The following is a 25,638-nucleotide window of genomic DNA, read 5'->3' as shown; positions in this document are numbered from 1 at the left end:
TTTCAGCCGAACAGCATAGCACAGTTTGACAGACCGGCTATGTTAAGGATCTGCAGTGTCAGACATTGAATTACTGATAGTTATAACATTAACTAAAAAACAGCCTGTCTGAACAGTCGTAGGTCAGATTTCATATCAGATCAGTTGCTTAACATTTGTTTAATGCTGGTCTTCTTTCTGCAGGTGATGAAATGACCTTTTGCGATTGCAACAATCAATGACATAAAAGTTTGTGACTTTAAAAGGAACATGTTAACAGTTAACGATGGACTGTTAAGAAATAATATTAAGTTATTTACCAACAAACACTTACAGTTCTGTAGCAGGTTGTTCTGTTTTTCCAAATCCTCTATGCGTTTTCGTAAGCTTGCAACCTCAGACTTCAAGCTCGCAATCAAGCTGGCCTCTACAAAATTCTCATCAACCGCATCATCTTCCTCTGTATTTTGGATAAGTTTTGCAATGATTCTGTCTACAGCATCATCCCTCATTAATAGGAGCAAACCATCTCTGAATAAATAAGCAACTACCCAGGAAACTCATTGGCTAATGGTTATTACATCACAACAGAGAAGATTCACTGAACAAATTATATAAACAATATTCTTTCCCAGAGTACTGACATATAAGCTAACACACAATATAATCTGTGAAAGGCTATAGCGTACAGGTTTGGCATTCAAAATATATTTTACAAAGTATACATACAGGTACGTAGTTCGATGCAAACAGAAATAATTGCTTACCTGTCAAGGACCTTTTGACGTAGACTGACTGTTGGACATCTCGAAATTACAGTCTCCTTCCAAGAAATCTTCTCGTATCACCTTCCTGACCACACGATGTCCCCTTCCTTTTGGAGAGTCACTTGGAGGATGGTACACAGACAGCACAGCAGAAAGCCTCTCATTCATTGAATCCAAATCTTCGAAAATAACAAAACAAAGAATGTCAGGGTGAACCAGTTACACTTAAATAATAATAAAAATGATCTAAACAGTCTAATATAACTTACAATCCAGCAGAGTATAGTGATCATTTCTAGCAAGAACACACTGCAGGAAAATAAAGGCTTTGTGTACCATATGTAATTATGAACCTAAAACTTTGCTTAATCAGTCTACCAAATTGTATAATTGAAGTAGCCACGGCTATAGTCCAACCATAGTAATAATTAAGTAATATACTGGAGGAATCGAGTTCCATTCCCCGTATGGACAGGCGGGCCTAGGAAGAGTGAAGCAAAAAATATACAGTGCATTTGTTGAAGATGAAATAACAGTATCAGCATAATTTTGACAATCACTTGAATTTGAACCATCAATTGTCCTAACAAAATAATCTTTGTTCTGAGAGTTTCTTGTCCCCACGAAATCACACGGCCCTCGATCGTGCTGGAACTAAAAGTACTGCATGGACATGATCACACTATAACTTAAGCTATAGCCTAACTAGCTATTACAGCTTATTATGATCATAGTGTGCAGTCACAGTAATACTGTGAATTCTTGCCTATCCTACCGCGTTAGGCTCGATGGTTAGGCTTATGAATCCTAACTAGAAATCAAACGTTAGGCTACGTATCGATTTGTTGGTGCGTTACGTCTAGTCTCTCAGGCATAATTTTCAGGCGAATGTTATTCGCCAAACAGATTGCATATAAACAATTGTTGAAACTGAATCGAACAATGCAAGATAAGTCGTATTAAACTGAGTATAAATTTTGATATCTTACCTCCGATAAAAAGTATCTTGGCATCGTAGGGACTATTGCGGTACGTCGCTGTGACGGTAGCACCAACTTCAAAGCTACCACATTTGACGTCAGTTTCTGCGATAAGTCCCATACTTGTAACTGTGGAAGATGTCCATCTAACAACTGCATGTTTTCCATATTTTAACTTATTTTGTATTAAACTGGTGAAATATAGATGAAATTAGTAGCGTTAGTTAGACTGCAAGTACTACAAAAACGCGGTAAAAGTTGTAATATACCGGCCGCGGAGCTCTAGCATCCTATAGGCTTGGGGGGGGGGGGGGACGCGACGCGATACATGCCTGTGGCATGAATATGCATAAACATACGAAGGGATTTCAAAATATCAATTAAAAGTGAAGAAACATTTACATATTTGAGTCTGTAAAAATCCAATAATTTAATGGTCATTTGTATATATATTGAGCCTCAAACACATTATTTAGAAAAAAAGGAACCATTGATTGACTAAACCTTCATTAATTGTGTATATAATCTCCCGCTTATTTAGTAACATGGTACCATCATTAGACGCAACCACTAATTGATGCAAAACAAAATATTGTCGATTTTTTTTACCTATAAATGTTGCTTTATTTTCAACACTTTATAGTGATCAGCAAGCATAATTTGAATTGTGTTTTCCGTTCAGAACTATATAGTTTCCTGTATTAGAGGAATTTATGTTTCCTCCCTGACTATAAATTGTTTGTAAACATTTTCACCCCCAAAGGTAAAATTAATAGATCCTTATTATCTGCTAACATATGCATCTAAACAGGACGCCTCAAGCAGCGACACGGACGATCACGAAAGGTACGTATTAGCCAAAATTTTTACATCGTAAAATCTCATTTGCTTTGTCGCATATTGTATTTTCATTTGTACTCAAACTCATTAATACGCGAGATGGATGGAGAAGAACAAAATTCTAAACGCCGGAAGCTTGTTCGAGGGAGTTATAAAAAGTAAGTTATGTACAATGTAATCAAGCATTCTTACCTACCGTTATATCATCCTATTCGCATACTGTACACCAACGTTACTATACCTAGCCTAACCTGTGCCAAACTATTAAGGAAATTAGGCGCTGAGACGTGAGAGAGAGGTGAGCAGTTCGGCAGAGGTAACCATGCCGTATGCACAGGCTTTATCTTGGTTGACTTTCTTTACATGGTTTCTGTGCGGAACAATCGTAACTAGGCAGCTCAGGACAAACCCGATGCTATATGAAGTTAGCTAGCCTATGCTACGATAACTTCACGTTAGGCTACCGAGGCCTAACGTTATTGTTCCGCCGTAGAATTTTGACACCTTTTAAAATACCAAAACGTTAAAAAAAAGCCTCAAACTATGTCCATAAGGTGGTTAAAGAATAAATGTTCAGTGTCGCCTTCGGCTACGCTGGTTGACTCACCCTTATATAATTATATATATCTAAAGCTTCAACATTGATCTATCTTCTGTACTGTACATGTATGATGAAGGCCTAGCCTAGCTACTAAGAAAGTGCAGCTAAGGCCTAGGCATATTGCCTACGCCATAGCCCAACCTACCAGTACCAAAGTCAAAGATTGAAACCTGATATTTGTTTTCTTATCAAAGGTATTTGCATGATAAATGTTGGAATACCACGACAAACTACAAGCATCTGGAAACGTGAAACTTTGGTGTCAGTGGTGAATATTATGATTTAAAGTAATTGTAGTAAGAAATTTGTCAAATTAATGCACCTTTAATTTTGTGACGCACCATACGCCCCCTAGGAAATGTGCCTCTTTGTCCAAAATTTAGCTGGAAATTGAAAGCTCTTGACGCACCAGTGCATAATTAATTAATGGTGCTCTCCAAGAGGATGTCATTCAATATCTTAAAAGAATCTTTGTACATTGGCAGCGTTTCTTGTCTTAATATTAAATATCTGAGAACATGGACAAAATATTTCTGGGATAGATTCCCAAGCCTTAAAACCAACCCAAAATTTGCATGACAGTGTACATCTTCAGCCTTATATTAATAAATAGGAATATAGAGAATGCGTATCCATTTAGCCCAATGTATAAATGTGTAAAAGGGAGGGGGGGGGGTGGTGAATATGCTAGTTGATGGTACCTCTCCAAAACCATCAACCCAGAATATAGGTTGGTTCAGTTTATGTATGTATGCTTGCATATGAAGCTACTGATGCTTGCACATTATGCTTGCATATGAAGCTACTGATCGTATTTGCTTCATGTTGCCGAGTAAAAGCATGTTTCCATATGCCCACTTTAAATTTTGAAAGATACATCCTTTTTCTCAGTCTTCAAAATGTAGCGTTTTTTTGTCTGTAAAGGTATGCTGTATTGGTCCCAAATATGCTACATTTTCAGACTGGGACATTCAGTCATCTTGTGTGTTCCTTTAAGAGTGTCTGAGAACAATGTGGAGAGTAAAGACGACCTTGAATTTTTTTTGGGAAAAACTTTTAGTAATTATAGCATGCTATAATTTCGGGCCTATACAGACTACCTTAAGGGCATTTTTTTCTTTCCAAAAAAAAAAAAAAAACACCTCAGAGTCGAGACCCCATCTATTTTCTTAGGAACATGGAAACACCTGTGTGGCTAATAGTATTAGCACAAAAAAAAAGAAGAGGAATTTCTAACCCCCAAAAAAGATATTAATTACTTAAAACACTGTATGATCTGGGTTTTGTAAACAAATGACACTTTCTTGCCTCTTTCGAATCAGGACCATGGAGAGGTCAGTCATCATATGCACTATGAAGAACAAGAAGGCCATCCGGTAGAAGCCGGTAATGACTTATACCAGGAAGCTGATAACATTGACTATGAAGATGTTGGAAATGATCGTTATGAGGTATGTTTATGGTTCAGTTTAATATAGTTTTTGGATAAGGGCTGTGTTCTTTCCATTAAATAACGAACCGTTTTGAAAATCCGAAGGGTAAACATTATCGTAACCAGAGCCATTGTAAAATTCGATGTCCTCTTTCAGAAAACTGAAGTTCCTCTTTATCATACCTAAAACCCTATTACCTCTTTAGCAGCTTCAAAACAATGTTTAGACGGTTGCAGAGATGAGTCAATGTAGATAGCTAGGTCTCTTTCAACAGAAACCTCCTGTAACTCCACACCATTAAGATTGTATGTAAACTTTTGTTTACTACTAACAATGTGCATTACCTTGCATTTATCAATATTCAAAATCATTTGCCACCCCTGAGACCAGGAAAAATCCTTATCCAAATCCGTTTGCAACTTCTCAGAATCGCTTTTGGAAGAGACCTCAGAATACAATTTGGTGTCATCAGCAAACTTCTTAGCTGTACACAGAATATCTCCGTCAATGTCATTTATATAGGCAACAAACAACAAGGGACCCAATACAGACCCTTGTGGAACCCCACTAGTAACGTCCTGCCAAGAAGAAGCACAACCTTTAATTACCACCCTCTGTTTCCTACTACCAAGCCAATTCTCGATCCAAGACAGTAAATTCCCATTGACACCCATACTCTTCAGCCTAAGTAAAAGACGCTGGTGGGGAACTTTATGAAAGGCCTTCTGGAAATCCAGGAACACAACATCTACAGACTGCCTATTTAGTGAGCTTGTTACATCTTCCATAAACTGAAGGATATTAGTGAGACAAAACCTTTTTTGACAAAAACCATGTTGAGACTCTCTGGTCAAAGACTGACTGCTGAATTGACAGACCATGGGCCTTTTAACAATAGACTCCATGACCTTACAAACAACACTAGTGAGACTAACGGGCCTATAATTACAGGGCTTAGACTTATCACCCTTCTTGAAAATTGGGGTAATATTACCACATCTCCAGTCCATAGGAACGTAACCTTCATTCATAAATTTACTAAAAACCAATGAGAGAAATGGTGTGCAAAAGTCTTCAACAAATACGGATGGATTGCATCCGGTCCAGAAGCTTTACAAACATTTAGAAGCAGCTCCTTTAAGACAACCTCATCCGAAAATAAGACCGTATCCAGTTTAGGCCTATCACTGTCCCCCTGAAAATCTGGAATACTACTCATATCTTCCCTTGTCAAAACCGACACAAAATAGTTGTTCAAAAGATCTGCAAGATCCTGACTATCAGTAACTATATTATCAGCCTGTGGTGCCCTAAGAGACATAATTGCATCTTTAAGTTTGTGCTTTGACCCTGACATAAAAAAAGATGGCCTTTGGGTTATACTTGATTTTTAGGGCAATGCTATTTTCGAAATTCAATTTTGCATCAGAGACTAAGCATTCTACCTTCAACTGATGAATTTTAAACTTGGCCAAAAGAGATTCAGATTTAGTCCTCCTGAACAACTTCCACATTCTACGTTTTTGCCTTATTGCACATTGGACAATTCTTCAGGCTTCTCAATATCTCCGTTGTCAATGCCGGTCACTTGGTTGTCATCTTCAAGGCTTGCCTCTGCCACGGTGCAGTGTGAGTGGTACTGGTACAGCTCCCAGGTGAATTTGATACGCAGCCTGCACAGAACATGGAGCTATGCACAGAAGCAGGTGAGAAGGCGAGTATCAATCACACCTGGTCTCACACACTTTACTGAGTGGAAGGAGCGTGTTCCAGGAACAGACACTTTGACCTGTCGCTCCAAGCGTTCCCTCTGTATTTCCGTCTTCCGCACAATGAAGAATGAGCGCCTTTGTTTACCGCAGATGTTTTCTTTGCAGTAGTCGAACATGTCCTCTGCCGTGTTGATGATTACCCTTTGGGAGATCACTGCACGTCGGACGGTTGACTTGACAATCCCGGACGCCCAATCACTCGGCCACTTCCCATGTCTGGATCCGAAGAGTGATCTTTGGAAGTCGACTCCGTGATCCACCCTCGCGAAACTGACATCAGCAAAGGGTCCTCGTGCTTTGTACTGTGCTGCACGGCCATCGGTAAACTCAACGCAGTGGTCAATATGGACGCCCTGATTTCTTTCAGATGCCTGAATGCCTGCCTCTCGAAATGGTGAACAGCGTTGTGATCATGCAACAGGTCATCTGCGATGAAGACCAGGACCTCTTGGGCGATATGTGACTTGGCTACGTCAGCATGAGCGCAGTGGTAGTATTCGACGATGAACAGTGATCTGTTGAGTGGCCCAATGTGAAATGCAGCTGTAGTTTTCTGCGAAATCCAGAACCAGCATCACCAAGTTCTGTGGAAGGCTCCTACTGAGTTGAGTGAACTGGTCCTGCTGCCAGTTGGCAACAAAGAGGTGCTTGGCAAGGGTGTCGGCTTCATCTTGAATTTCTTGCAGCATTTCATATATGGTGCCCCTCTGATACACCATGACCTTCTTGGCTTTGGTCTTTCCATCATGTTGGTATTTCTGGGTCACACCCACTTGAGCCAGTGAATCACGGAGTGGCCCTGGTCTTCTAGCTTGGAGAAGCGTTCACGGAGCAAGTGGACCCCACACAGTGCACAGTCTCGTTCGATGCAATCCTTCCTGGCAAATTTGCCCTCTTTTGGACACATGGACAGTTCAATCAGGTGGTATTTCTGGTGGTTTGATATCTGGCATGCGGAAGGCCTGGGCTTTGCCCTCTTCTTTTTTTCGTCTTTCTCTCGCATACGTCGCCTCTGCTGGGGGTCATCCTCTCTCTGGACTCTCTTTATCTGTTGTAACTCCCGTTTCTTCTGTTTGTCACTGCGAGTGAGTATTTTGGGTTTCTTTTTCTCACTTTCGCCCAAGTTTTCAGCCTTTCTCCCCTCTGCAAAACGTTGTTGGCGCCGCCGATTACTTTCTCGATCCCGCTTCATCTGCTCTCCAGTTCTTGCCGCCCTGCGTTACTGATGTCGTTTTCTTTCCTTTTCTTTGAAACTGGCCCATGCTTCTGGATCCCTCTTCATTTTTTCGCGGTAGGCTTTGGAGTGCCCAGAAGATTGGCTCCTGCTGCTACTTGGCTGATTGCTGCTAGTGCCTGGTTGGTCCCTGGCGTTCGACAGTGCTCCCGCCCACTTCATTTTGTTTCCGTTTCCTCTCCCTCAGGTTGAACTTTATTGTCAATACCATTCTGGTGAATTATAGAGTAAGAGTAGAACACAGTGAATAAATTTGAAGAAAGTTAGCAGAAATGTATGCTATATATCCGAGGTCATTGGGGGGCCTGTGGGGCGAACAAACTTTTCTACAAAATCTATCGTGGACGCACCTCTCTTTTCAGTTTTCAATCCCCCGATCAACGATGTATTTATTTGCAAGGTATTTCATACCTGACGTAGCCCACCTAACTTTCCTATAGGCCTAAAGATAAAACGAGAAATATTATGCCTCTTTCTGATCGTTCGGGACTATGGCTGAACTGATAATCGGACCGTGCGGTTATTTACACTATCAGTAAAACTTCAGATCGGCAAGACTGTCACCAGTATTAACCGACGTTTCGTTAATTTATGCGATTGCATGCAGGCCTGCAGTGACGTTACTAATTCATAGTAGGCCTACAGTAAAATCCACATAATACTGCGTGTGAATGCTGGATTCGCCGCGTGATTTGGGAACCCTGCCGTCACAGCTTTTTTCAACTCATGATAAGTAGGCATTTGTTGATGGGACAGAGACGTGGATTATATGGTTGGAAAGCTTCACATGTCCGTTCTCGAATAATGTTAATTTAGTGTTAGATGCAGTTCATGGGGTGATTTTATTACCGTTTAGAAAATAGTGCATGGCGCGACGATATACTGGTGGCTGGGCGAATTTCATGATACACTGCCAATTACGTACTGGGCATTACCCGAGTTGGTTAATTAGATAATGGATGTAGCTGTTTACGGCACATCAACAGGATAGTTTTTTTTATGTTTGTGGTTTGGAGTTGGCTCTTTGGGTGTCCTATTCACGTCACGTTTAACGCTACGTTAGTGAGAGATTTGTGTTTGTGGGTTTCAGTTTGGTGGTTGTTTTGCAGACTGAGATTGTTTTTGGTTCTGTTGACATTTGGTCCGTGTCCGTTTTCTTTGCACGTATAAAGCAACAGGATAGTGCCACGTAGTCTTACCGAGGCGGGGGGGGGGGGGGTCCAGGCTTCGGAAGATCCAGTAAATCAAAGGCACAATTATCACTCTGAAAACAGGCCGTAATTAACGACCACCCACTGCATTTTCTGGCTCAACATTCTGTTTGAAGATTGTGCCCTAATGGACGCCCATCGGCCCCTACTTCGGGGTAACAATTATAACTCATACGGTATTGTGGGTTAGCTTCGAAAGAGGTAGAGGTAGAGCGTATATAAGATGTACGATTCAGGAAGCGTGCTTTTAACGTGCTAAGAAACGGACACGGACCAAAGGTCAACAAAACCAAAAACAAACCTAATCTGTAAAGCAACAACCGAAACCCATCAATCTCTCACCAACACAGCGCCCAACACGACGCGAAAAGGGCACGGACCCAAAGGCCAACAGAAGCAAAACAAATAAAACACTACAAACAAGCCCCAAAAAGCCAACCCCAAACCACAAAGAGAAAAATTAAACCAACCTATATTATGTAACGACCACACAGCCCCCACACCTACCAACTAACTCACTCCAAATTTCATCCGGGGAACGCCGTCCCGATAGTAGACGACAGGCTTGCGCCAGCGTCTACGGAAAAGCAGTGTCGGGAAGCCGTGCATGGTCCGCCTCCATGCGCAACCTGATGTCACTTTGCACGAGGGGGACAACATCCTCTGCCCTCCAGACGTCCCCATCGAAGACTAGGCGGCATCTGCTGTTCCAGACGTGTCTCCTGATGTCAGCGGCATACAACAGCAGATCCCTAACCCAGGTTGGGCACACAGGGGGCAACAAACCATACAAAACAAAATCACTACTAATGGTCCACTGTGTGCAACCAATAACACCAATAACGAAGGCGTGAAACCAATCCCACACCAACCGGACAAAGGGACACTCCAGCAAAAGGTGTTGCATAGTCTCGATGGCTTTACAGCCCACACGGGGACAAATCCCATCACCTAATCGCCACCTGACTAGGCGAAAATGGTTAGTGATGAGGACCCCATGTGCAATCCTCCACGCCAAGTCCCTGAGACGGCTATCTAGTGACTTGCAACACACAGACCGCCACACATATGGAGAGATGGCGGTCCGGCAAGCCGACGGGCACACAGGCGCGAGCATTGAACGAAACAATGGTGGGTATAACACAGAGGGGGCCACGTTCAGCAGAACATGTGGCCCACCCTCTTCTTTGATTCTACGAAGAGAGTCACCAATCTGAGTATAGACCCCAGAAGGGCGTGTCGCCTTTGGCCGGTTATAGGAAAAGGATCCGGGCCAGTGATGTCGCAAAAGAAACCCACCCCAGTACCTAACAAAACCAGAATGCAAAATGCATTGAGGTTTCGATGACTTCAATGCACTAGACTTCTGCTTGTTAGTATAACCAGAACTAGCTGTTACAATAACACTATGGCATGCTAACACAGGTCAGTCTGTACGTGGTTATACACACCTCCATCAAAAACAGTAGGGTTCTTGTACTCAATGTTATGAATCCGCACACCAAGTATTACAAACCAAACCAAATCTCTAATAACTTCGCACATTAAGGTTGCAGAGGAGTCCACTTGTGGACAATTTAGATTGGAATATGCCCACAAAACTTCAAAGAATCAACTTGAAAGAAGCTTATACAGGTCACTGGAGGTCAAAGGTCACCCAAATGCAGGTCTACTATTGTATTACAATAGCTTTAACTCCCAACCTTAATGGACATTTGGTTCTCAAGTTATTGCAAAAATACTAGTTTTTGACCCCTGATTGACCTTTGTTGACATTGGATCACATGACTGTTATGTTTTGAAACAATCCCTTACCCCATTCACAACTAGTCCCAAAATATCAACCTTGTCACACCCTGTCAATGGTAGTTTCACAAGTTGAGAAAAACTAGGCCAACATTACAGCCAACTCCATGAAGTGAAAGCAAATCTCAAGTTCACAGGTGCTTCACCTAGTTTCTCCTTGGCAGCTGGCCAAGAAATGTTTTGAAATTCGTGGTACCTGTGCAACTTACATCCAACCACAACTACCAATGATCTACAAATATTTTCTAGAGAAGGCATGCTTCGCCATTCAAGTGCACTATTCCATCGAAATCACATCAACTCTTTAGCAAAATATCCATACGGATGAGTCACAAGTGTTGAAGTAGCTCTAGCACTTTTATATATCTATGGTCTGCAAGCAAGCCTTGGAAGACAGTGTACATGTATGTAGATATGTACATAGCAATTCAGGACTTCTAGCGACACACTTAAGTCAATGGGGATATTGTCGCGAGTTCAGATTCAAATCTACGGATGCCCGTAAGATCATTTTCAATTGTCAGTAGGCTCTCCTATTCTTATGAGGCGAATCGCCCATGTCATATACTATATTATGAAAAGGTTTTTACAAGTTGACCCCTGGTGACCCTAAATGACCTTCGATATCCACCAAAAACGATAGGCTTTTTGTACTTAATGTGGTCAACCTACATACCAGAAATGAAATCAATCCAAGCTTTGCTTCTTGAGATATCATGTTTACAAGCTTTTCACTATTTGACCCCTGGTGACCCCAAGTGACCTTTGACCTACACCAAAAACAATAGGCTTCTTGTACTCAATAAGATACTCCTATGTACCAAATATGAGAACTGTCCAAGCTTCCCTTCTTGAGATATCGTGTTTACAAGCTGGGCGTCACAAACGCACACATACACACACGCATGATTGCAAAGGTTACGATTATCATCGAAACCAAAAAGCAAAGGGAAACGAAGGATTTTCAAGAGCAACAAAAACACCTTTCAAGAGGAGAAAGCGCAGTTTAGATGGTAGGTGGACCAAACCAAGCCCACCGCTCAAGGGGGTCTTATACAGAACGGTCCTTTTGACAAGGTTTGGTTTGCGCTTTCCCCAAATGAAATAAAAAATGATCCTCTCCAGTCGCACCAAGGCATGATCCGGTGCGGCGATCACCGTACCAGGATACCAAAGGAGAGGAACAATAAACCTATTTCCAACTGTAACCTTCCCAGGGAGGGAGAGCCACCTGTGACTGAATGTGTCGAGCCTTGCCTCCACCTGATCAGCCTTCTCGGCCCAAGTGGTGGCCTCCGGGGCACCATAACCTAGCCAGATGCCATTTACCTTGATCATGACATCTGACCAAGTAGCATCGAACGGGAGGGATTGGCCGCGCCAACCTCCCAATCGCAGCCCTTTGGTCTTGGACTTGTTCAGTCTGGCACCAGTAGCCTCTTGGAAGGTGGTCAAAAACCTTCGATAAAGGCTTGAAGGAGGCGAGGTCCGACACAATACAGGTGACGTCATCGGCATACTGCACGCATTTAACTGTAGCCCCACCCGGTACGTTGAAGGGTCGAAATCCAAAGCATCTGTCCAGCGAGGTACTGAGCGTTTCGCTGAAGAGAACATACAACAACGGGGAGAGGGACAACCCTGACGGACTCCTCTTCGAACCGGGAAGGGACCAGAAGTTAATCCGTTAACAGTGACAATGCTCGTGACGTCCTTGTATAATAACGAGACCCAACGAATATATACGGAGTTCAATCCGAAGGACTCTAAGGTTCTGAACAGGAAGTCGTGATCTACCATGTCAAAGGCCTTTTCCTGGTCAAGTCTGGAGAGGACCTACAATATCCGGCATCACGTCCGATAAGCGATTTCCTAATGCTTTGGCCAGGATTTTGTAGTCCACATTTAACAGCGTTATTGGACGCCTATTTCTAGGGTCCAAAGGGTCTCCTGACTTTGGGAGGAGAACAATATTTCCAACCCGCTGTGTTTGGCTCATGTAATTCAACTGGAAAGCGGTAGCGAACACATCTCTCAAGTCCCAACCGAGGACCTCCCAGAAGGTCATATAGAATTCTGCCGGGAGGCCATCGGGACCGGGGGACTTTCCCTTCTTCATCGCTGCTACCGCTGTCCAGAGCTCACCAACGGAGAGATTCGAGCCCAAGCTATCATTTTTACTCTCGGGGGGGGGGGGGGGGCCTTGTCTATACCAGACAACAAGTCCTCCTGGAGATCCTCGCTAACGGCAGCCCTGGAGTACAGGTTCGAAAAGAACGACCCAAATTACCCCTAGGACTGCCTGCGGGCTCTCCACGACGACCCCACTAGGATGACACACTGCCCTTATTCCGCGGTCAACCACAGACTTGGTGTCGTCCCGGTAAAAACGAATAGTGGGCTTCTCGTCCACCTCAACAAACTGGATTCTGGCACGCACTCGGGCTCCGTGCAGTTTCTCATCGAGAAAGACTCCAAGTGCATGCAGATCAGACGATGAACCATCCCTTGCTCTATTGCACAAGGAATGGAACTTCAATCTCCGTTCGTGAGCTCTCTTAACACAATACCTGATTGCGAACTGCTTGATGAGGGACTTGACCTCGTCCCACCAGACTTAACGCATTGGGAAAAGCAGGCTTGAGGGACTGCCATCCTCTGTACTTCTCGACAAATTGCTCCTTGAAGTTTTGCTCTTTAACAATTTCCGTGTTCAGCCGCCAAAGTCCCTTCTCCACATGAAAGGACTCCGGCAGCGTAATTTTTTTTCCTAGGAGGGTTAGGGGTAATTATCATTTATATAGGCGTATCCAACCCTCGCGCATGCGTGTTACTCATAGACACGCGTTACTCATCGATCGCTGTAATACACATGTGTGGGCCCGGGTGTACGTGCGCAGTATGTACGCTGTACAAAGCAATAGATCTCCGCTGTACAGTTTTACACGTAATGCAGTTTGCCTTTTTGGCCAAGGATTACCAAGGGAGAATTGAAGAAAATAAGTGAAAGAAATACAAATTAAAGCGCGATCAAATCGTCACCCTCAATATCATCACATAATTATTTTCCACTTGTACAATTAAACAATGATGCAAAGTAGATAAAGTACCGAATGACTGATAGTTCATAAAAGCAGGCTTAAGTTTGTATGTAGGCCTACTATATTAGTACCATGTACATGTTACACTTTACCGTAACATTAAAGTTTACCGTGAAGCTAGAAATACATGTAATGTAGGCTAGCAGATTAAAATTAACCAAATCATTAAATTAATGTCAGTCGCGCACAGTGATGACGACAGATGAAATCCGTACATTGTGTCCAAAATCTGGGTGAGAGGATATCTTTATTAAATGCAATTGTATCGAGTAACTTTACATCTAGGGCGAGATTCCAGCTGAAGATTGGCGCAAGGATTGTCAGTCGAACAGGTCTCCATTGTTGCACGAATGCATATACGTATACATGTGTGCAAAACGTCAGTCGCGTCGCGCACACTGTGTGTACGACTACTACTACTAGCTATAATTGTACGAGTAACACGCAAGCGCGAGGGTCTGGATACGCCTACATATGATAATTGCCCCTAACTCTCCTAGGAAAAAAAATTACGCACTCCGGCAGCTGCAAGCGCAAAACAACAGCGTCATGATCAGATAAAGGACATGACATAATCGAGCACCGAGATCGAGGAAACTTGCGCGGGGCATAAAACCTGTCGAGTCTGGATGAAACTGTTCCATCTGGTTTATGCCACGTACAAGCAACCACCTGGGGATTTTGGGACCTCCAAACATCCACAAGATCTCGGTGCTTGACAAACAAGCCTAGCTCAATCATGCCGGTGGTACAATTGGGGGACTCTTTCCTCGAACGTCTATCTAACGCAGAGTGAGGGACACAGTTAAAGTCCCCCCCAAGGATACAATTTGCCTTACCCGGTACAAAGGATGGCAACACCGTGAAGAAATTTTTCCTACATGCTGGCCGGTTGGGGGCATACACATTGCAAACCACCAACTCACCCCGCGTGAGCCTTAAGTGTATGCACACCACCCGACCTTCATGGTCTTTCTCCACTTTTCCCACACAATGACACAGTTTTGGGGACACAAAAATTACAGTCCCGCAAGATGCCCCTGATCCAAACGAGGCATAAAGGCCTCCTCCCCACTCCAAGGACCAAAGATGAACATCACTCTCACAAGATATGTGGGTCTCTAGCAAAAGGACCACATCCACTTGGAGCAACTTGCAGAACTGTAAAATCCGTCGCCTTTTTGGGGTACCCCTCATCCCATTCACATTAAGGGTGACGAGGGATAAGGTGTCTGGTGTCATAACCTGCGATGTTTTCCCAATACGGCTCTTTTCAGGCCCTTAGCGGTGTTTCCCCTTTTCCTACGACCTAGCAGACCTCTTAGCTCCTCGTCACAAGGAACAGGAGGTCCACTAGCGACCATCGTGTCCGGTATAGTGGAAGCGACTGCGGGCAGGGTGGAAGGGCCGCTCGAGTCAGTGGCGTGTTTTGTCTCATCAAACCAATCGGAGGACTCCTTAGCCACAACTACTAAGGCGGAAGCACAGTCCTCCATTGGCGAGTCCGAATGTGGGCCACTTAAAAGTCTCTTGGGCCGGTTGACTCGAGGGCCGACTAGTGTCACCGATAGCGGGCGTAGCTACCGGTGAACCAGTACAAGCGGCATCCTGCTTCGCATGCCACTCCGCTAATACCATCTCCGCCGTTTTGTCCTGCTCCGCCTCAGTGGGCAGGCTGGCAGTCTCGGCCGGAGCGGCAACTTCCTCCAGGGACGAGGTGGAACACGAAGGGGAGTTGAAAACCTCCACCGGGGCGCTAGTGTCGGACACTGGGGCGATGACAGGAGCATCAGGTGGTACGGTGTCAGAGGCCGGGACGGGGACCGCTTCAACCACGCCCGTAGCCACTCTCGCGGCGTATGAGCGGTCTGGGCATAAACGAGCGAGATGGCCCGTTTTCCCACACGAGTTACATACGATATCCCCTTTACACTCGGCCAGGGTATGCCCAACCTGTAAAGAGCGGCTACACCGCTTGTTCGGGCACAACCTGGCCTCATGCCCTTCCAGCCCACACCTCCAACAAGTGCGAGGCTGGCCCGGGTATGCAACGTGGGCCCTGTGCCCATTAGCCCACAAGGTAGAGGGGATATCGGACTTGAGTTGTAATCTAACTCGTCTGGTCCCGGTCTTTACACCCTTACATTCAAGGAATTCCGGCTCCTCGTAGCCGGTTACTTTCCCAAAACGCCCCAGTGTCCGCACAACAATCTGTTCAGACATGTCCAGAGGGAGATAGAGGACTGTCACCCACACCGAACTGTCATACGGTGTGACCTTCAGTCCCTCGACTCCCTCCAACACATGGACGCCTCGGACGCGGGCAGCCTCCGAGGTAAACCGCACATCAAAACAATTCATATCCCGGAGAGGTTTACGCTGAAGCGCGTCAACATCTCCAGGGACCTTTAAACCAACAGAACGCAAAACTGAAAAAAAATTGTCCGGAGACGACCTTAGCCTCCCCCGAAAAACTCAACAATACGATGTTGCTGTCACGGCGAGCCGCCATGACAGCTAGGGGTGTGGCAAAGCCACGCACCTATACAAAAACCAAAACGAAGCAAACCCAAAACACACAAACTACACTAACACAAACTACAAACTAATGAAAGGCCAACGTAAAAACACAAAAAGGTGTGTTCAACGAAAAGTGGAGAGCAGCCGAAAACACGTCCGCACTCCACGAGAACTGAACTGAACTCGATTCAGGAAGCAATCCCATATGTTTCAACTGTTGCGTTCGTCAACCATAACGTACAACATTAAAAGTCCGTCAAACTGTCGCACGACTGTGAAAACGCCTTCAGAAGTTACTGGTCGACTAGTCCGGACCTAATCAATAGATTAAATTGTAGCTTCAAAAATATGACAATGAATGGGAAGAGTCGTAAAAATATCATCCCCAGCTTGAAGAAATATTCTCTATAAGTGTGTTGTTTTGTCTGTCAACTGTAACCAACAACAACCAACGTCTGTCAAATATCACGCACGATCATGAAATGTCTGTCACAAATTTCGGTAAATACAGGAATGGCCGAAATGTTATCGTTAATAAGTTACATAATATACTGAAAATATTTGACAGAAAAATTGTACAAATTCGATTCGAGATTGGTTTAGAATCTGATGTTAGACACGATTCCGTCTGTCAGTGCTTACGCGCACTAGTAAATGTCCGTCAAAAACAGGGGGGCTGAAATGTTACCGTGAATAAGTTAGATAATATACTGAAAATATTTGACAGAAAAATGGTACAAATTCCATTCACGTTTGCTTAGGAATTAGATTCTAGACACGACTCCGTCGGTCAGCACTAACGCACACTAGTAAATGTCCGTCACATTAACTGACTATGCTAGACTATACTTGGGCCTCGTCTAACGTTTCAGGAACCGCACGTCTCGTAACCCTCTTACGAAGCACTACAATGAAAGAGACTGGCCCGTTTTGACCATTAAACTATCCAAGGTTCCAGTACATCGATTTAAACCTCAATTACGACTTATCTTATACGGAGACAATACTCACGTGCGTTATTCTCGCGCTCGTTAGCTCCCTTGACAGACGTCTTCCGATTCCATTTCTCTGAGTCACGTGGCTCTCCGCCCGCGAACACACGACATCGCTGCGTAACCGTACGGAATACTGAGGGATTTAGGTCATAATATCACCCGTTCACATTCCCTAACAATAACAATGCGGCTCAATTCCTTGCATTAGTATTTGACGGACAGATGAAGCCGCGATTTTGGAGAACGATATACGTGTCCCACTTCGCTCTCGGTATAAATCGTTTGCGGTATAACAAAGTACACACGTACCAGAATCGGTTCACCACTGAATATCGCAGTCACCTGCCATGGTGCAGGGATTACACGATGTTAAATGTAGTCAATTACTTTGACAGACAAGATAACGAACGCGAGGGTCAAGATATAATATCAAATTCAGGGGAAATGTGAATGTTATTCCACTGTTAGAAATCAGTTTTTAGGATACTATTCGGACATCAATCATTCAGAACAAGATGAGACTCGCTCTGGACAGCACAGTTTATGCAAATCACATTGTGTGTTTGTGTTACAAAGTACACTGAGGAAATGGTGGCTCGAACATTGCAAAAGACTGAACTTATTAAATGTAGAATGCTGCGGCTCATTACACCATGGTGATCAACTAACTTTTGACATCCCGTAATATCAGGATGCACCCTCTAGTTCAGCTGATGACAATAAACCACGTTGCACTTAAATCCATCTCGTTTCCGTTATTCTCATCTGAAATACCCAAAATGTTACAGTGTTGAGAGCGTTTTGGTCAAGTGCTTAAGTGTCCAGTCAATTCTGCAGATTAAGGATGTCCATTTCTATAAATGTTGAAACCTTCTTAAAACTGATTCTGACTCACGTTGTGTCTAAGAAGCGTTGGACGCCCCCCCATCATCCTTTCAACAAGCAAAGAAATTTTGTTGCCGTACACAATTTTAGATGATGCCATTAATTTTATTGTGCTATGTGTTAGCTCCCTTTGCCATGTGTACAGTACAAATTTATACACACGCAGCAAGATAAATAGTCATTGAATGTGGCTATATTGACTCAGTCTGGATATGCACTACCATTAATGTTCATGACAACTGTATGGAAGTATGGAACTGCTTGCCAAACTTTGTTGATGTAACGGATTATTTAGAGCGGCTACTCGGAAGCTTTCCTCCTTCAATTTCACATGCAACATGACAACAATCCTGGCAATCACCTTCGCAAAATGCCATCATTCTGTTACTCTTCAGGGTGTGTACATTGTTTCCCAAAATGAGAATATGAAAAGTTGGCGTTCAACAGACTTCTTGTGATATTTGAAACAAAAAAAAATCAAGTGTTGATGCAAAATAATGTCGGAATGTAGGCTACGGCATGCCATACGTTTCAAAAATGTCCAAAACAATATAAGCATGTCCAAAATAATATAAGCATGTCCAAATTTATATAAACATGTCGAAACTAATATGAGTATGTTCAAAAATAATAAGAGCATGTCCAAAATAATATGAGAGTGTCGAAAGACTATATGAGCATGTCCAAAATATTAAAAGAGTGTCGAAAAATAATACAAGAGGGTCAAATGTAACTGCCTAATTTAATTTTGTAGTGAACATTTTGGCGTTTTAAGTTGCGCCATATGTTGCAAAATATCCCAAAAAATATAAGCATGTCCAAACTTATATAGACATGTCGAAACTTATATGAGCATGTCCAAAATAATACGCGCATGTCCAAACACATATAAGTATGTCCAAATATAATTTGAGCACGCCCAAAATAAGATGAGAGTGTCGAATAATAATAGATAATAATAATAGTTTGAAGTCACGCCATCTGTTTCAAATATCGAACATTTATAGTGGTATGTCGAAAAAAAATCAGCTTACAATACCTTCTTTAGAGGTAATCTGTATCAACTGACACAATGGTTATCATTGTGACAATATATTATTGGAACATTCTTCTGTTTTTGTGACGCAAATAATTCAAAATATGTAAAAACAAGACCATCACCTAACATTTTTCCTTTTTACATCCCTTCGTAATGTGAGTGGTTTCGCCCTGCCTAGAGGTGCTGAAATTATTCGTATATTGACGCGAAGGCAAAGAAGTTCACGCGCGAAAGTACGTACAAGATGCACCTGCGCTAACAACTTTCTAACGAGTACAGTAGTTATCAGACATGCGTACATTGACAGTGAAAATGAAGTACTATACTGTGTAACTTTTTTAACGGACAATTGTCACACTTAATTACGGTTCCCAGGCTTGTTAAAAAAGCATATTAGTCTTCTAGTTTTGTCTTTTTAATTCATGTCCCTAAATAGTTGAAAGTATACTTAAGTACTGTAGATAACCTAATAAGATGGAGTTTTTGGGCGAAAGATTTGCCGCTCTACCTAATTTAGTTGACGAAGTTGAGAGGGTTATCCGCGATTGGAATGAGTCTGCCGTTGGACTTGTGCAGCGACTGGTTTTACGGATTGAGGAAAGTGTCACCATTCTGCGTTACATTTTATCAATCGATATCGACGATCAGATTTCGCCCGATGTTTCTCGGGTTTTGAACAGAATTCTAGACTGTCGCAGGCGCCTCGATCTATTGTCCGCCCAACATAACCGTGCAGATGAAGCAGAAAATAATTTCCGGTGCCCTACAGTGCGTTTAGGAGTAGGAAGGGGAAGACCTAGGTAAGTACTGGCCTACGGTAAGTTATACCAATTTAGCTGAACCATGGATGTAAAAACAGAAGGAGAAAAAGCACTGCCACTGCACCATAAATAGTCCAATTACCTCGCCACGTTCCCCACTCTGAACTTAACCAATACACTGTTGCTATGGCTGCACGTAATTTTCACTGGTAATGTGCTGTCTTCTCAAACTAGACGAAGTTTACACAACAAATAAGTAACAGTACTAAGCTAGGCTTGATCATTGATGTATTCAGAACTAGGCTCTACGTTATTGAGTACTGCCAGCATCACACTCACTTGGACAAGGATTCGAAGGAATAGCATTTATAATGCATGTGTTGGACACTTGCGGTGCTACAGTACAGTGGGGGGGGGGGGGGAGGTGTACACATGCCGTATATGTGGGATCATTTTCAGACTAAACCATCTACCCCAAATTATTTGCCATGGTACATTAAGGGCACTTCTGGGCAGGGCTGTGCCCCCTACCCTCAAAAAACAAACAACAGCAACTTAAGCAAAGTTTTGCCCCAAGAACTTAGAATTAGTCTGCTGTATCAATTTCCTTCATAGGCATATATTACCTTTAATGATGCATTGTAATTAAATTTAGTTTATAGTTAAAGTCTATAGTTATATGGCAGGTGGATCATTATTACGGTGAACTTAGCTGCATCATGTTGAGCCTACTATAGCTAGGTTTTGGAAGTACCATTTCCAAGTATGTATGTATGTATATTAGATCCTCCTGCAAGCAGGAACTCGCGAGGACTTGAACAAAAGAATTCCAGGTCCTCGGTTGTGATTTCTAAAGAATCAGCTTGCACCACGTCCTCGGAAGAATTCTATTGTATGGGGTAATGTTAAGGTTAGGGTACGTGGATTTGAAGTTTTGAACAATGGAAAATACAATGGGGTCCTCGGTTGGAATGTAATACAAACATGTGTGAACTTGCAAGTGTGAAAAATACTTGCAACAATTGGTGAAGGTGCATTTAGCTTCTAAAAGAACCACAATTTAACCAACACTTACATGACATTGATTCATATTGTCCTGAAATATGTAATTATTCTAAAATGAAAGCATGTTACATGGCCTGCAGTATTGTTGCTACTATAATAAGTAGCTGGCACAGAAGATGTACGTGTGATTGAGAATACGCCGTACTGAAGGCATTGGCTGATATGTTTGTTAGTAGGCCTAGACAGAATCGTGGTTATTATTGCTACTTTGCTAGCATACTCAGCTGGTATTTGTAACATTAATCATGGGCTTTTTAAATCTGTACATATAGGTATGATGTAACACATGATCATATTGAAAGCCAACGCAGCATCCATAGAGATTGGAGCGGAATTGCAAGAGTTCTTGGAATATCCCGTACAACACTTTACAGGAGAAGACAGTTTGGGATGTCAACTGTTGCTGGTAGCAACCACAGCAGTATTTCAGATGATGAGCTAGACCAGCTACTGAGAGAGATACTGAGAGTATCTCCACATTCAGGTACCATTGATAATAATATGTGTTGTACTGATGTTGTTTGTGAATTTGTTAGCTGTTTATGATATACAGTACTGTACGCCCATTTGCATTCCATGATCATCAAGTAATGCACTTGTCAATTGAATGACTCACCCCTCAAACCTGACACAGTCAAATGTGGGTCATTGACACTGAAAAAAGTGACTCACATGTGCGTCACTTTATCAAAATTGTGCACAAGAGTGACTCTGGGATGGGTCATTTTAGCTGAGATGAACAATATAAAACATAAAATTTTGTGAACTTGTGACAATATTGTGGCTGATGGGTGCGTCATTTTACATGAGATGTCAGTCGTAAAAGTGACTGAGGGGTGCGTCAATGTACGCATTTGTTGACTCATTTCGTCAATGACTGACCATGTCCAGGGTTAGTGGGGTGAGTCATTCAATTGACAAGTGCATAAGGGGGCATCTGGGTAGTGAGGAAGTTGAGGTCAAAGGTCATCGAGGAGTCATTTTTGGCCATTTTGTGAAAACACAAAGAACTCTTTTCCCACAGTTTAGTGGGGGTGAAAGTAATCATTGACCAATGGCAAGTATGGGCTATTCAGGAATTCTAAGTCAGCAATGATTGTGTCACTTCTGTTCATTTTCTTTTGCCTAATGAATGGAATGGTTTCCCAATTAAAATTCTTCTCCAGCTTGCAACCTTTTGGTGGAGGCCTCAGGGGTGTTCAGGATGTTGAGGTCAAAGTTCTTCCTATCTCATAGTCATTATGCGTTATAAGTTATATAAAAACTGGCAATATCTACTTGGTTTTGGTAAATTGTTAATGGGTTAATTTCACAAAGAATGACCACAAAGCAATACCCATTACTATGCATAAGAGGAGCACCAAATATTTGGTTTATCGACACATGGGTTGTGTACCCACCAAAACTATGGCCTGTCACATATGAAAAGTACAGTTTAAACTGTAGACATGTCATCAATTTTAGTGTATCATCAAGCATTGATACCGAATAATAGATGAACACCAAGTTGTATCTACTGTAGTGATAGAAAATAATGTTGCTAAAGATTCTAGTCATGATTCCATTTAAGGTCTGCCCTTTCAACGTTGGCACATAATCATTTCTGCCAAACAGGTGAAGTAGTACTCATAGGTGCACTTAGAGGTCGAGGTATTCAAATTCAGAGAAGCAGGCTACGACAGGCTATCAGACGAGTCGATCCAATTGGCAGAACTCTCCGGAGATCACGGACAATTGTAAGAAGGACATACTCTGTGGCTGGTCCGAATGAACTATGGTATGTGATCAGATTTGCCATGTTTCAGGGTACTAGTTGTGATAGAACCTATGCAAATGCATTAGTTATAAGGTTGCGCAGAATCCGCATGTCAACAATTAGGAAAATTTCTACTCAATGCCCAGTCTTTGTTGGATGAAATGAAACCTTGTCAAAATGATCACCAAGTAAAGGGGCATCAGGGGTGTTGAGGAAGTTTAGGTCAAATGTCATATAGAGTCAGTATGAGTATGAGAGCTCTCAGCTGTTGGTGCTTGACTTGTTTTTCTCGAAGATTTAGAATTCCACAATAACTCTTTTTGAACAATTTCGTTTGTGGGATGAAAAGGGGAAATTTGCATACATGTAAAACAACTTGACAAAAAAGATGTTCAAAGGCCATGAGGATGCAGATAAAATTTCTGGGCTGCACTAAAGCCACCCCATGATCATGCTTTTAAGTTTTGCTATATTTTTGGCAAGTAACTTTGAATCCGTTGCAGAAATGAAACATGCATGTAAAGTATCTATCCATATGGCATAACTTTGTAAGACAAGAGGACAGGTAAGTACTGTAGTTTGTACAAAGTCCTTCTTAAATTCCAACCAAATAGGCTATAGAATGAGTACTTGCCAGCACATGAGAATTAACATTTATTTTGGATACAATGCATGGTTAATGTTTTCACCGTTGGAAGTTTGACTGCCTTCATCAACAATGTGGATCATCTGCTCAATCATCAGTTCATTCAGTTGCAATGTATACCTCATTTGAAGTTCCTCAAACTTTTCTGAATTTCTGGAGATCTGTTCATCATGTGCAATGTACTTTAGATTTCAGGTTGAGATATGATTAAAATCCAAGGTGTCACTCACAAACACACACTGAACTATTGTAAAGTAATAACATTTTTTAATAATTCTTTTCAATTGGTAGGCATCTACACGGAAATCACAAGCTCATCAGATGGAGGTTTGTGATCCATGGATGTGTTGATGGATACAGTAGGCTCATCACTTACCTTCGTTGTGCCACTGACAACCGTTCTGCCACTGTACTAAGATTATTTCAAGAGGCCACTCAAATATATGGAATTCCTTCCAGAGTGCGCACTGACATGGGTGTGGAGAACAGAGACGTTGCTCAGTTCATGATCGAGACAAGAGGCCCAAACCGTAGGAGTATCATAACTGGATTAAGTGTACACAATCAAAGAATCGAGAGACTGTGGTGTGAAGTAAACCAAAGGGTTAATTCTGTTTTTCGGGATTCTTTCTTCTCACTTGAAGAAAATGGATTGCTGGACCCACTGGATGAGGATGACATGTTCAGTCTTCATTTTGTGTACCTTCAGGTAATAAATGAGTCTCTCAGAGAATTTGTTCTGCAGTACAACAATCACCCACTGAGAACAGAACATAATCGATCCCCTCTTCAACTGGCATTCTGGCACACTCAGACGTTTTGACAGTGATGCTGTAAGCGTAAGGGGCATTCTTGCCGAAGATGTACTGCCAGCACAGAATACAAACATACTGGATCCTCACAGTAATGGATCTAGTGACAACGAAGTACATGTTCCACTGAACCAGTTGAGCTTGTCAGAGGAACAAGTGGCCTATGTGACTGGTGTAGTAAGTCATTTACCGCAAGAAGACCACACAGGACGGTACATAGCTGTTCGAATGGCAGTGCATGGTCTTTCAGTCATGCAGTAACAAACTTTAATTATGCAATAATCATAGCATAATTTTAGTAAGGAATGTTTATGTGCAGAAATTTGCTTCAATTTTCATATCTTTAGGCTTTTTTAAAAGTGTTCCATGTTGATATAATAGATGAACATAGGCAAGGAACTGTGAAAAGTCTTCATTCTAGTTATTAGTGTGACAAAGGGAGTAGATCATATGTAGATCTTGTCGGACCTAGTATCAATCACCTGCATGTAATTCATTGTAATTCAATCAAAAGATTGAAATGGTTATTGAAATCACATCCAACACTTACAGATATCTAATGAAATGCGACGGTTAGTATGATACAATATGGTGAAATTACTTTAGAATCGGCTAGAGACAGCCGATTGTTGGTAGTTTGATAATGGTAATCATAAGTCTTTGAATTCACTGAAGCTTATTGATCTGTTCAGTCTCAATTTCCTTAGTTCCTTCGTTCATTACACGAATGCTACCAGATACTCTGAATGCCTTCTTTACACAAAACTCAAACATCCACGCTCACAATACTAGGCAAGCTGATTACCTGCACCCAAGACAATGTCACAACAATTTCTCTAAAAATAGGTTACATCATTGGGCCATCGCACTTTGGAATCCCCTACCTATCACTTTAAAGGCCAAGCCTTCTTGAGTTGCTTTTAGAAAAAGCTTTACAAAAGCACTTCATCAACATGTACTAGAAATGCGAAATGAAAATGGGGGGAGGGAAGGGATGGGTCTGTTTGTTTGGTTCTTTTCTTACTATTTGTAAAGTTCTGTATTTTTTTAGGGAGTGTCACTACCCGACAAGCTCTATAGGGTTTTTTAGTACACTTCCTTTCACAAGTTTTGTTTCTTATCTCCTATGTCATATGTCATACTTATGTTGTGATAGAACAAAAATAAATAAATGAAAACAATAACATGTCAGCTCTCAAATCAAAGGAATATATATATCGGAATTTAAAAACATGACAACAGCTGCCTAATGTACTTTTGTATGTTAACACAATAACGGCATGCTGCAATAATTTTCATTCATGTCTGTCAGAGCAGGAAAACAGCTTGACATTAAGGAAAATGAAAAAAAAAAACATACAGTTCATGTTTTTCAATATGCAAGTCATAGAGGTTAACTGATGTTGCATGAAAACTGCCCTGACTGTTAATAGCA

General features: G+C 42.2%; 1 protein-coding gene across 1 annotated transcript; it reads left to right on the top strand.

The window, feature by feature from the left end:
* Positions 1–19,094: 19,094 nt before the first annotated feature.
* On the top strand, positions 19,095–24,217 carry LOC139984979 (uncharacterized). The gene is made up of 4 exons (XM_071999142.1): positions 19,095–19,963; positions 21,262–21,473; positions 22,604–22,766; positions 23,683–24,217. The coding sequence occupies exons 1-4, from the start codon at positions 19,638–19,640 to the stop codon at positions 24,212–24,214; spliced, it is 1,233 nt and encodes a 410-aa protein (XP_071855243.1). The 5' UTR covers positions 19,095–19,637; the 3' UTR covers positions 24,215–24,217.
* Positions 24,218–25,638: the final 1,421 nt, after the last annotated feature.

The sequence above is a fragment of the Apostichopus japonicus genome, chromosome 17 (genome assembly GCF_037975245.1).
Source record: "Apostichopus japonicus isolate 1M-3 chromosome 17, ASM3797524v1, whole genome shotgun sequence".
NCBI classification, from domain to species: domain Eukaryota; kingdom Metazoa; phylum Echinodermata; class Holothuroidea; order Aspidochirotida; family Stichopodidae; genus Apostichopus; species Apostichopus japonicus.
Note: the sequence above shows the minus strand (reverse complement) of the source record. Positions and strands in the feature narration are given on the sequence as shown.

Bases quoted from the DNA above. Each gene is read 5' to 3' on its own strand.
- LOC139984979 (XM_071999142.1), top strand. From the start codon at position 19,638: ATGGAGTTTTTGGGCGAAAGATTTGCCGCTCTACCTAATTTAGTTGAC. The intron at 19,964-21,261 runs GTAAGTACTGGC...CTGTACATATAG, and splicing joins GTAGGAAGGGGAAGACCTAG to GTATGATGTAACACATGATC. The intron at 22,767-23,682 runs GTATGTGATCAG...TTCAATTGGTAG, and splicing joins GCTGGTCCGAATGAACTATG to GCATCTACACGGAAATCACA.